This window comes from Athene cunicularia, assembly GCF_003259725.1.
Source record: "Athene cunicularia isolate RWA chromosome 1 unlocalized genomic scaffold, athCun1 chr1_part2, whole genome shotgun sequence".
NCBI classification, from domain to species: domain Eukaryota; kingdom Metazoa; phylum Chordata; class Aves; order Strigiformes; family Strigidae; genus Athene; species Athene cunicularia.
The window spans coordinates 44,016,006-44,029,721 of NW_020799092.1; the positions used below are offsets into that span (position 1 = coordinate 44,016,006).

The 13,716-nt window shown below is 38.5% G+C and overlaps 1 protein-coding gene across 1 annotated transcript; it reads right to left on the reverse strand.

Annotated features, from left to right (window-relative positions):
- Positions 1 to 588: 588 nt before the first annotated feature.
- Positions 589 to 13,157, reverse strand: CCT2 (chaperonin containing TCP1 subunit 2). The gene is made up of 15 exons (XM_026867940.1): positions 13,088 to 13,157; positions 12,564 to 12,629; positions 12,354 to 12,465; positions 11,385 to 11,461; positions 10,407 to 10,519; positions 9,691 to 9,893; positions 9,400 to 9,500; positions 9,187 to 9,314; positions 7,017 to 7,120; positions 5,183 to 5,302; positions 4,493 to 4,621; positions 4,295 to 4,398; positions 3,151 to 3,250; positions 2,422 to 2,563; positions 589 to 888 (listed from the first exon to the last, which is right to left on the reverse strand). The coding sequence occupies exons 2-15, from the start codon at positions 12,564 to 12,566 to the stop codon at positions 858 to 860; spliced, it is 1,467 nt and encodes a 488-aa protein (XP_026723741.1). The 5' UTR covers positions 12,567 to 12,629; positions 13,088 to 13,157; the 3' UTR covers positions 589 to 857.
- Between the last annotated feature and the right edge of the window lie 559 nt (positions 13,158 to 13,716).

The window sequence follows — 13,716 nt, forward strand, 5'->3', positions numbered from 1 at the left end:
GGGGGGGAAGGAAAAAGAATGCTGTGCAGGCAGCATTCCACTAACATTTCCACATTTTCCACTAACTGCCCTCTACTGTGTGTGTTTGTAGTCAGCTCAAGCGCAGCACTTCATAGTCAAACACACAGACTGTTTGGTCCAGGATGCTGACATTTCCCCCAAACTGCATCTTCCTCTCACGTTACCTCAACAGAACTCTATACACATAAAATTTGTGGTTTAATAAGCTGTAAAATCCCTTAAGTTTTATTTTTGGGCACTAAGGCTCCTCTTCATTTTTTTCTCCTCCTTCCATTAAACAATTAGCAAAGCTCCAGAATCACTAGAAAAGGGTAACATTTAACTTCAAAGACTATTTCTAGGATCTCATCTCAAAACCTATACAGTCAGGACTGGAATAAAGCACTCACACCACACGCACCAGGTCAATCCCAACCAGCAAGCTAAAGGCTTGAGGTTATACCCTTCATGCTGCCTGTGGGGCCAATCACCTGAAGCAGCTGAGCACCAAGGAGTGGCACCGCAGCTCTTCTATGAAACTGTCCTTCTTGGTTCTACACAAAGGCAAATACAACTTCAGTGAATTCAAATTTTTTTTTATTTCTTTGCATTTTAAGTGGAACCTGGAGAGGAACAGAAGGAATAAGGTTGTATAAAGCCCCAGTTTTACTCGAAATTCTTCCCCACGACACACAGAAACTGAAATAAGTTAAAACCAACTGAAGGCAGTTATTTCATGCCATTGATGGAGATAATGCTTATCTCAAGCTTCTGTTCCATAACCTCACAAAAATTAGATCATTAAAAAAATTACTAGGTGAGATCTGGTCCACACATCCTCAGGTACTGAAGAAAATTTAACAAGGGCGATGGTCTGGTACACGTTTTCTAGGGAGAAAAAGAAAAATCAGAAAATTCCTCCCCACGCTGATGTCCACCAGCCTCCCTACCCACCCTTATTTTTTATTTTTACTTGATAATTCGTGTTCAGTGCTAGATCTCACAGCACAAAAGGCAGTATCACCTCAAAGCTAATACACCAACTTTGACCATGGTGAAAAATAACCAAAACCCTGTGGCTCACGAAACAGTGTAAGCTACCTAGTAGAAGGCCCGCATGGGATAACCTGCTTACAAGAGGCATTTCTTCACAAACTTTTTCACAAACATGTTTTATGTTCTCATCTGCTCGAGGGCAGGGAGGCTCTGCAGAGAGACCTGAACAGGCTGGAGCCATGGGCTGAGGCCAACTGGGGGAGTTTCCATAAGGCCAAATGCCGGGGGCTGCCCTTGGGCCACAACAACCCCCAGCAGCGCTACAGGCTTGGGGAGGAGTGGCTGGAGAGCTGCCAGTCAGAGAGGGACCTGGGGGTGCTGATTGACAGCCGGCTGAACAGGAGCCAGCAGTGTGCCCAGGTGGCCAAGAAGGCCAATGGCATCCTGGCTTGTGTCAGCAATAGCGTGGCCAGCAGGGACAGGGAAGGGATCTGACCCCTGTACTCGGCACTGGTGAGGCCGCCCCTCGATTCCTGTGTTCAGTTTTGGGCCCCTCACTACAAAAAGGACATTGAATGACTCGAGCGTGTCCAGAGAAGGGCAACGGAGCTGGTGCAGGGTCTGGAGCACAGGTCCTACGGGGAGCGGCTGAGGGAACTGGGGGTGTTTAGTCTGGAGAAGAGGAGGCTGAGGGGAGACCTCATCGCCCTCTACAGCTCCCTGAAAGGAGGTTGCAGAGAGCTGGGGATGAGCCTCTTTAACCAAGTAGTAAGCAACAGGACAAGAGGTAATAGCCTCAAGTTGCACCAGGGAAAGTTTAGACCAGATGTCAGGAAGTATTTCTTTCCAGAAGGGGTTGTTAGGCATTGGAATGGGCTGCCCAGGGAGGTGGTGGAGTCTCCATCCCTGCAGGTGTTTAAGAGCCGGGTCGATTTAGAGCTTAAGGATATGCTGTAGGTGGGAACTGTCAGTGGTAGGTGAACAGTTGGACTAGATGATCTTAAAGGTCCTTTCCAACCTAGATGATTCTGTGTGATGTTTTAGCTGCAGATTCTACTTCAGAAGCAGATGGACATTTCACTACAATTCTTGCCAAAAAACTAAAAAAGTAACATGATCCCTTACATTTTGGTCAGCCTCTTTTGCAGATGTTTTAGCACTATATATGGCATATGAGTAGCTGATGACCCAAGATTAGCTAGGCATTGCTCAGACACAAATTAATTTAATCACAGTGATGGTTCTAAAGGTCTGTTCATACTGCTAATGCAAAAAAACATTCAACATGAACATTAGCATGTCAGATGTCAATCTTCATTTCAAATAAAATATTTTTAGAACTTAAAAGAGTAACACGGTTACTCTTCCACAGAAAGAGGTTACTCTATACCACTGTAATTGAGCATGTAGATACTCAGATCATACCTTGGTGCTGCTTTAATAATGTCATCTACACGAAGAATCATTTCTGCTGCTTCAGCTGCACTCAGCAAAACTTGTCTCTTGACTTGGAAACTTTCCGTTACTCCCAAGACTGCCATGTCTCCAATGATACCCTCTTTCATATCTGGAAGAAGAGACACATTAAGAGATTGTTTAGAGTTTTCTTAAGGACATTACAAGAAGCTCACAGTATGGTAACTTACCTGCTCAAATGAACCATATTAATAGTAAGTAAGTATTAAATACATTCTTTCACTTCAAGGCTCCTGAGTTAAGCCTAACATGTTGCAATCACATACAAAAATTAATGATGAAAACTTTACACACTAGGAAGAGGAGACAAGATCCCAGCAGGACTCTCAGCACTCGGGAGTTCTCTGCAACGTTTTTTTTTAAGGTTTTTCCAGGGGCAGAGGGGCAGGAGGTAGTGTTTGGTTGTGTTGGGTTTTCTTTTTAAGCCTCCTATAACTAGACTCAATGACAGTAAGGGAAGTGCTTTTACAGGTGGAAGCCATCCCCTCCAAAAAAAAAGCCTTTTCACTCTATTGCAAAAAGCCTGCTAGAATGATAAAGGAACCTAACACTGTATGCCTATGTTTTATGCAACATAAAGAAAAATCAACATAATCGTTTCTTCCAGTGACAAACAGATGTGTCCAAGTTTACTAAGCCTCACTGCTGTCCCAGTAACAGTAGTATCAAGCCCCTTACCAAGTCCATAAGTAGTCTTGCCTTCGCTGTGAGCAGCTCTGAGCTGAGCAACCAAATCTGCGCTGTCATAGCCAGCATTATCAGCTATTATTGTTGGGATCTAAGAGGATAAACACAGATTGTTTTTAATTGATGCAGGGATTGATCCCTAGTAAACATGAAACATACTTCCATATTACTTGTTTACTATTCAGTTTCAAGAAGAGGAAGTTTCAAGAACATGGCAGATGATCTGTTACAGTGATCAGAACATAGGGAAAAAGAAAAAATGAAACCACCATTCTAAGGATTTTGTTTAAGACCCAGTTAAAAGATTAGCTGAGAATACAGAAGTGTGTTAGCAGATTTATCAGTTCATTTTACATGGACAGAAGAAAATTTGTCTCTTTCTTATCATTTCAGATTACAACTGGAGAAATGGTTTCATTTTAAGAACATGAACTTGCTGATAAGCATTAACTACCAGATCATTTTGTTCACTGTTTAAGTGACAGTGGTGCAAACCGCACATGCTGACTAAAGAGGTCATGCCAAGTCCTACCATGCTCTTTAATTTAATTTTCTTGGGAGAAATGTTTTTTCCTATGGTCTTCAATTTCCTAAGAAATGTTTTCCCTAATGACAGGAAGGCAATTTTTTTCAAATTGACAGTCTGTTAGCACAGTAATATTATACAAGCATTTCTTGTGATACTCTTATTTCCTACTAAGATACAACCTCCAATACAAATCTAGCAAATTCTTGATAGTATTAGAGCACGAATACAATCAAATAGCACTAGAGTATCAATAGACCAGCAGGGTTGCTCTTTTCTACATCAGTTGTCAACTGAGTAAGCAGAGATTTTTACGCACTATTTCTGCTGCACTTTTTACCTGGCATGCAAGAGGAGCAAGAACTAATTAGAAGAGGGCCAGCATACGAACATCCAGAATTCTGTAGCATACAGAATTAAAACACCAATACCTTTTTTCTACGACAGAAAGCAACAACTATTTCCCCTTTGTTCATCCTGTGTGGCAAAATTTCACTTTAGTTTTAGAAAACCAAAACTTTGAAAGAGAACCAACTATCTGATGTCAGAAGTTAGTGAACAGTGAAACTTTATGTATATTAATCCAGCAATCTCAATAAACAAACTGACCATTCGTAAAGCCTTAGCGAAGGACTCCATTGCAACAGACTCTTTGCCAGGTGTTCGGATGGCAAGTTCTGCAACAGCATTAGCCATCAGCATCTCTGAACAACCTATTAATTGAAGACACACAGATATTTTACATCTGACTTGAACAGTAATACAAAACGTGTATCACGTAAAAAGCACAGAGAATCTCATATTCACCTCCACCATACACGGTTCTCGTGTCCTTCACCGTCTGGGCAAGAACACAGAGAGCATCATGCAAAGACCTCTCAGCTTCATCTAGAATCTGCTGTGTTGCTCCACGCAAAACTATGGTGCAAGCTTCACCTAAGAAGTGTAAATGTGAAAAGATTAAAAAAATAAACCAAAGACACAAAAAGAGGCTATTGCAATGCATTTGTAATGGTTTTGCTATCACTGCAGCCAAGTTCTACATAGATCAATTTGGGGGGAAAAAGAAAGCATGATGACATTTCATAGGTAGAATGACATGATATACACTATACTATTATCAATTAACTGTTCCATACCACCTTATTTAATAGAAAATTAATATTATCTCAGAACAACCCCTTGGAAAATTACGGTATTGGTATTTACTAGAACAAGCTCTTAAGTTCTTGAACTATGATATGTTGCTACTTTTCTTGTCAATTTAATCTCCCAAAGCAGAATTTTTGGTTCACATCCTTACAAATGTTTATTTATGTAATACTAAACATATGCAATTTCAACCATAAAAATACATCTTCACAGGATTTTTACTGAACAACAAAGGTTTAATAAAAATGGATCATTACAGAATTCCTATGCCATCCTGGTAATGAATAGCATTAGCAGAGGGTTAACACAAACATTACAACATGCCATTAGTGGTAAAACACTTACCCATCGCCACTCCAGAGAAATGAATGAGTTTATCTTCTCCAATCATGACTTCTTCAATAAGCTTGCAGCTTCCTAGCTTTACTAGCTCAGGGTGATCAAAGGTTGATGCAATTTCACCACCTACAAATGTAAGATCATACAAAAGTCAAAGAACTCACAATGAAAGCATCCATTCAGGCAAGGTCTAACCAAGATGGGGGGGTGGGGGTGGTGTTGAAACTGTAAAAAGTCATCTCATAATTGCCCCAAAGTAAACTTAAACTAACAATATTAATAAGCCATATTTTTTTAATGGCAGTATATGGCACCATAAACCTTCCACTGATATTGACAAGTTCTTAAAACACCAGTATTTTCTTCTACATTACAAGAACTACAATAGATGTAATGCTTCTGAATTCTGTCTGTATAAGAGACTAAATATCTCTGCCAGTATTAAAACATCAATCTGTTTAAACTTTTAATAGTATTTACTGATGAAGTATTCATAAAATACTAAATCAAGTTGGTTGTGTTTTTAAACTTGAGCTTGTGCTAGTATTAATATTGCCTGCCTGATGACGGCTGAGAATCCCTGGCCACTACTCTCTTGAGTCATGAGTCTTGTGCCATGTCATAGCAGCAATACTGCACACTATTTGTAAACTCCCATATCATAAACAAAGCAGATATTATGAAGACCAAAATGTCTCTGAATGGAATATTGTTCTAGTACTTTGCTTTTCCTATTAAAAAAAAAAAAGTACATGTATTCACTCCCAGTGTGTGCTCAATTATTTCACATTATGTTGCAGCACTGCTACAGTTGTAGCAGTACAAGGAAAGATTTGTAGTACAGTTTGTGCTTACTAAAAGATTGTCTATTTTTTTTAGCTTTACTATTTGATCCAGTGTGGTCTGATATGGTCCCCTTGCTCTGCCTACAAGATTTGCTTTGAATTTGTTCCAGAACACAGGCAATGTTCCTCTCAGTCAAGCATTTGCCTGTGTCAATGTGCCTAAAGGACATTTATACACAATTGCTACTTCAGTTTTGCTAAGCTAAAGAAGTCAGTATCTTTTTTCTGCCTGTAAAGCAAGTTCTCCGTTCTCCTAGTCACGTTCACAATCAACTTTTTATGATATCCCAGTTAACAGTCTAACTTCGGCAATGAGAATCATCTGTAGCATTCCAGATGTTTCATGTTCATTAGTTACTAGAGCCACATTTACACTGACCACTAGTAAAAATATCCAGGTTTCTTGGGTTATTTTATTTGAGATACACCTCAGGTTGATGACTCAGGCCCACATTTTTAACAAAGGCTGACACTCTAGTCTTCTCTATTATTACAATCAAACAACAGCCATTTATAACAAGAAAGGACTTAACTGAAAATATTTGCAAAATATGAAAGAAAATCACTAACTGGCACTAACTTGCTAAATTATATTCCACAGTTAGTATTATGATCCTTTATTCACAGTTAATCAAGAAAAAAAGTATGTTTAAATCATTATGCTGGGAGGATTCAGAATCAAACCAGACATTTTCCATGTGAAGTGTACCATACTGAAGGTAAGAACTGAGTTACTTGCTTCTGAACAAATACTGACAGTTATATAACAGTTGACAAACCAACAAAGTAATTTCAGAGTTTGTAATGGCTAATTTCATAGCATCCTCCACATACGTTTGTATTTTAAGTACTGTAAAATAATATTTGGGGTACTTTTCACACTGACAGATCTGCTTAATAGTAAAAAGTACAAACCAGGTGATCAAGCATTAACATTTACTGAAGATCAAATAATGTGACTGTCCCAGCTTCATACAACCAGGTACTCTACACACCTGTAACAAGAGCCAGACGTTCCACACCTGCGAAGTCTGCATGTTCAATAGCCATGACACCAGCAGCTCCAAAGAGCTGTTCAGGGTAGTTGTAGATCAACTGTCTACAATTAAAACACAGGCACATCTTCCCATTACACACAGAACAAACCTAAAATACCAAAGAATCCTCGATTCTCAGTAGCATGGACATGTGACAAGATTTCTGAAAGCTACAAAAGCAGTCAATATGCGAGGCACCTGCCGCATATGGAACATTACACCACACAGAAGCAAATGCAGCAACAGGAAAACATACAACGCTAAAACAAAAATAAAAATACAAACTATTATAGCTATTTGAAATTCCTTCCCCTGAAGATATACTATCAGTGCACAGGTACCCATACGCTTTATATTTTAAAACCTTTGATCCAAAGTGCCTGCTAGGCACTTACCTGCCTATTCTAGAAGAGTGTGCTAGAACAACATGTGAAGTAACATCTTTAATTCCTTCATCAATACAAAATCCAAACAGTAGACAGCTCTATGGAAACAGTAAATGGCCAGTCTTGTAACATATACAAATAGCAGACCACCACAAAGAGCATGTGCTCCCTTATTAATACATATCCCGCTCTCTCTAGAACAAACAAGTAATCTGAAGCCAAATGGTCAGTGACTATTCAGGAGTGCTATGGCAGATTATTTTTCCCTTTCAAATTAGAGATTGAGTGTTGTAAAGATTCAGCAGGAGCTAGGAGATGCCTTCTCTGTCAAAACAGATGTTTCTAACCCGTTTTCAAAGAGACAACTGGCGTTGCTGGGTTATGTGCCGAGAAGATTCTTCCTACTCTGGATCCATACAGCCTTGGCCTTTGCCAGACATCTCCTCAGTGGTATTTAACTGGCTAGTATTTACAGTATCAGATGTGAAGTGGATGTACAGTATGGCTATAAGCAGAAACAATTTTATCAGGGAATAAATCTGAAAGACTCAACCTAATCGCCATACCACTAGCTTGGCTACAGTGACTGACTGCTATCTGAGCTTCCTTAGGGCAGCTACCTGTGCTATAAGCATACGGGATAGCAGCGATGGAGGCAAGGGATTTTTTTGGCACACTTCAAAGGATTCTTCCATCTATTTGCCAACAGGACTCCTGACTCTAGGACTCTATATTTGTAGCATGTCCACTGGACAGAGTTCTCATTTTGCCTACACTAGAATGTAGCGCATGTGAAACACGACCCAGATGGCAGGACTGTGACATTCATCAGTCTGTCGGTGGTTCTTACAGATGTTTAACACAAACTTTGAAGGTGAGTTGTAAGATGCACTATGTCCCGAAAGAGTAGATCTTTGCTGCTGTGGAAAACAGTGCTACTCTTACAACTCCTATCCTCTAGTGTAGTACTAGCTCATCAGCTTCTTAGTAGACTATGTCATGTGCTGAACCACCAGATGTCAAGCTGCTCAAACATGTGGCAGTTTAATTCTTGAATGAGAATTAAAGGCAGAAGCATTTTTCATCATTAAAAGTCTGAATGCTTTTTTTGCACTGTGACGGTTCAAGAGAGAAGTGCACCGCTAACAAAAATAAGGAACTTAGATTGTGACATCTCTTAAATGAAAATGGTTATCTTCCATACTTTCAAAGATGTGCATAAAAGACTCATGACAAGGAGCACAGGGGCCTCTGAAACACTCAAATCCAGAGCAATACTCCAGCACCAGTATTTGAATGCAGAAAAAAACATAGCTGGTTCAATCTGAACTAAACACATTCAGCAGCACAGACTCTTTCCGCACCAATTTCTGCCAAAAAGGAAAGGCCCAAAGGGGGGCATATGGATATGGACAATTCTGCTGGTACTCATACCAAAAAAAATCTGTTAGTATAAAACCATAGTGACATTGCTTCAACTGGACTGAAACACAGATCCCTGATTAAGCAACATCACTTCTTCCTCTTTAAAATAAAAAACCAAAACAGGTGGGGCAGGGACATGATGCACAAGGGGAAGCACAGAATAAAACACTGACCTCACTGAAGTCAATAAATTAAGCATTAGGTAGGATCATCTAATTTTAAAGATAAAGAGCATAAATAATGTTCTTCACACTCACAGTATTAACACCTTTCTAAGCACATTATAAACTCTACCACTTTTCCCAGAAAATACATACCTGTTAATAAAGCAGTTTATTCCATGCTTAAGAATACGCTCTACTTTCTCCTTCATTTTTTCTTTTTCTGCCTGTTCTATTTCTGCTACCTTTGCTGTAGAGTCCACTCTAACGCGAGAGCCAAAAATCTAAACCAAAAAAAAACAGAGTTCAGCCTAAGAAGGAATCCCCTTTACAAAACCATCGTTTCAAAAGAGTAGGTCTGTCACATACCTTAATCTTGTCTGTATCCATACCAGTATTTGCAATAAGAATCTTTGCATTTTCAATTCTTTTTGGCTGATTTACACCAATCTTCTTGTCAAGTAAAAAGCCTATAGTAACAGAAAGGTCTTGTAAGACTTCATATTGAAAAAGGAGAACAATACATTTACAAAATCCCTCATATTTATTATTCAATTTAATAATAATATAGCAGTGTTTCCTAGGACACATTTGTAGAGATGTGTAACCTTTAACAGCTTCATTTCTCAAGCACATTACAGCCAACATACAAAGACTTACCTTCATCTAAGTAGGAATCAGCCAGACTTCCACCAAGTTTCTTAATGACATGGATAGCCTCCAAATTACCAGAACCTTTCAACCTGAGAACAGCTTCTACAGCTAGTTTGACAAAGTGATCTTTATGATGAGTGAGTAATTTTGATGAAAGAGTAGTTCCTGCAATGTTCATCAAGTCTTCACGGAACTTCACTTCATCATCACTAAAATAAAAGTCAGTACAGTTAAAGTGGAAAGTCTGAAAGCCTTAACTATCATTAACCTATCACTGTGAGTCTCTCCCTGCTTCTTCTAGCCTTTATCTGTGTGTATCATATTCCATTTTGAGGGATGATGCACAGGATCGATCCCTCCAGTGTTCCAAAATACAGCCTTCTTTCTGAAGTACAAGTTCAATTAGGAGAACCACTGCATTCAGCTTTAGAAAGCCTGTGTTACCAAAGTGCTGCATAAAGAAAATAGTCACATTTAAAATCAGGGTATAAAATCTAAAATAACAGCTCAGATTTTCGTTCTAGGGAGCAATTATTGATCCTATTTTGTTTCTGCACAGTGTAAGTGATTTTAAATTTCTTAAAGCTTCTCTAGTTCATCTAAAGAAGTCTTTGCCTTTACACTACTTAGAGATCAAAGAATTTCCCAATGGTATATAATTCTCACTAATGTTTTAATTTTGACTGGTTTATAAAGAGTTACTGCAAATGTATATTACTAACCCATGATCCACAGCTGCTTTCAAAAGTGCCTCTCTCGAAGCTTTCGTGGCTGCTCTCCAGCCTGCAATGATGGTCTGAGGATGAATCTTCTTTGAAATCAGTAATTCTGCCTCCTATTTAAATGAAATTAATGATTAGTTTTTTCCCCAAGGTACATTTACACTAACTAGGAAAGATAGTTCAAGTAATCAGAAAATTCCAAGCAGCAGTAAAAAACAGAGAGCTATAACAATGAAATTAAAAGTCAACCTACTGGCAGCTTTTTTTCCAATCTAGGCAAATATGATTTGCCCTTGAAATACGGTCAATAAATTTTCATTTTTAAAAAAATTTTTTTTAAAATTCCTTACTCTTAGTACGAGTAGCAACCAGATATATAGTTCAAAATAGCAATCTTCATGTTTGAGATCTTTCCTGTTCACTTACAGCTGCAATTTTAGTGTAGTTGGGAAAAAAAACCCTAACATATCCAAACTCCCTTTTTGCAAGGAACTTGGCAATCTGATGGATCATTTCTCAGATGTTCCTGATTACAGTTGCTGGATCTGAGATGATTAGATTCACTGGCACAGCTCTACTAACAGACTTCCTCACTTACGAAGGCTCTTTCACAGTAATTTCAGATTCAGAGTTTGGCAGGGTAAACTCTGCATGCAAAGTTTAAGGGAACAGTATGAATTCAGGTGTTGTTAAATTTTGTTCTTGTGTGCATGTTTTGGGTTTTCTCCTCATTAAAGTTATGAAAAGAATTTCAAAAATGTACCAAATTAAAATACTTGTGAATTTATAAATAAGAAAATATGGAATATAGCTTAAAAAAAAAGATATTGATGACAATACCTGAAGGTGTTTTTTTCCCCTCTAAATTTCAATAGCAATGGAGAAAAGCATCCCTATATTTCTAGTAACACATTCCTTAGTGATATCACAGGAGTACATTGCCAAATAAAAACACATCTGAAAACTGTAATACATCACCCTCAGTAATTCAGCTGCCAACACTGTGACAGATGTAGTACCATCACCAACTTCATCATCTTGAACCTTTGACATATCTAAAGAAAGAAGCCACTGCATTAATGTCTGGATTCAAAATACCATGCTCACCAGTACCAGCTTTACATACAAGTATTTTTATTGCTCATTAGTTTGGACAACAAAATGTATCTTACCCCTTTTAACAGTTTAAAGAGGTCACACTAAGTCACAGAAAAACTTGAAGGATGATGAATTTGATTTTAATCTCAAATTCCTGCTCTTCATTTGCAACCTAGACACCAGTTCTAGTCTGGTGATAGTCAAGAGTACTCTCTCCTTATTCCTAAAGATGGTCATCAAAAGGAAGTAGGGTCATAGGGAGGCTCTAAGCTATACACACGGACTACAGAATACAATAACTGAGTATGCTCCACAAGCTGTTGATAAACAAGGACTCAGCAAACACAAAATCTTCAAGAAACCTGACACCAAATTGTTCAGGGTCCTGCTTGTCACTAGAACTGGACCGCCAGCACACTAACACTGTTGATCACAGAGGTAAACTGTCTAGAGTGCAATGTTAATTGAGTGATAAAAAGAAATTTAAATTGGGGAGAACCAGAGAAAACTTCTGTACTCCAGAAGATTTCCATTCCTGGGGAAAAAAAAAAAAAAAGAGGGGTACATACTTGACTTTTGTCCCTTTTGACTCCTGGGACAAACCAGGGTTGAGGGAAAATGAGGAGATACCAGAACAGTCTTGTAAGAGCAGCATGTACCTCAATTTTACTTTTGCAGAGTTCCACAACTCCTGCAACACCCTGGTCTCCTTACTTCAGGAATTCTGCTCCCCCTCCCTTCAATTTTTCACATTATTTGAAGGCTACTTTTCTAATAACAAAAACTATACAATAAAGTTACAGATGAAGAAAAGACAAGTACTCTAATGACAGGCTGTTAAAAACTCACCAACCAAGACCTTGGCAGCTGGGTTGTCAACTCCAATAGCTTTCAGGATGGTTGCACCATCATTGGTAACTGTTACTGTGCTATCTCTTCCAGTACTCAAAAGAATCTTATCCTACAAGAGACAAGGTTTAGAATTCTGCTTGAAAACATACTGTAGCTATTAAAGCTAAATTACCAGGTATGGCTACTGAAAACTTGCAGCTGTCTTACCATGCCTTTAGGCCCCAGAGTGCTCTTGACCAGATCACCAATAGCAATGGCACCAACAAAGGAGGACTGAAATGAAAGCAAATATACCTTAGAAAAGGATTTATTTCTACTTTAATACAAGAAGTAGATGCTAGCCTGTAACTTCAAAGGGGACATCTTAACCCAACCCTTCCAAAGACACAGCAGAGACTAGGTCCAAGTTTCTTAACTGCTACATTTTGATAACCAGATCAAACATACTTAATTCTCACAGAACCTATAAAAGCCTGTCTCAAAGCCAAAAGAAATGCCTTCCAATGAACATCCATCTTCTGAGCTAAGGTACTTAGCTTCTGAACACTTATGAAAAGTTTCTCTAACGGTTAGCATAAACAACACTCCTCCTACCTTCTGTTCACAGACATGCAACAAGAAAAAAAAAACAGTGAGACAGATGAAGTTTCACAACCCCATAAACTGAAAGTACACTTAAAGACAATTTAATTATCTCAAGTGTAATCAGTTTCTTAGGGAATTAAACTTACCAACCGAGCTGTTTCTGCCTTTTCTTCATCTGCACCTGCCTTGAAAATGTTCACAGGAGCAAGGGAAATGGATGCCTAAAACAGAGTTATTCCTTTAGCTTTAATAAAACAATGCATTTTAAAAACAAATTCCTGACACTAACAATGTAAAGTGTTTTTATTATCAAAATGATTGATTTGTACACCCATTCATGACAAATTCTTAAGAAAGAGTCAAGGTGAATTTATCTTGCAATCTCTTCACATGAGACTCCTACAGACTGCATACCATATTCTCTGATAAGATCTGACCTCTAAGGCTGTTACCAGTACCTTACTTCATGGCAAGGTCTGTGCTGCTGTTCTGCACGACTAATCGTCAAGACAACCCACATATAGGTACAACCAGCAGAACCTAAAAAAAAAAAATCTACTTACTGAGCACACTGGGGCTTTAACATTTTGGTGTCCACGCTGAAGCATTTTTTTTCCTTTTTTTTTAATTTCCATGCAAATTCATTCCATCAGTAATGAACACATGCCATTAAAAACTTATACTTTTAAAGAACTCAAGAACTTGAATGTACTAGGATCAAATCCCAAAAGAACACATACATCAACCTTCTTCAGAAAGTTCCGTGACCTTTCAC

Bases quoted from the DNA above. Each gene is read 5' to 3' on its own strand.
- CCT2 (XM_026867940.1), bottom strand. The intron at 10,520-11,384 runs GTGATGTATTAC...TCATTTAAATAG, and splicing joins TGGCAGCTGAATTACTGAGG to GAGGCAGAATTACTGATTTC. The intron at 5,303-7,016 runs GTGTGTAGAGTA...TTACATTTGTAG, and splicing joins ACGTCTGGCTCTTGTTACAG to GTGGTGAAATTGCATCAACC.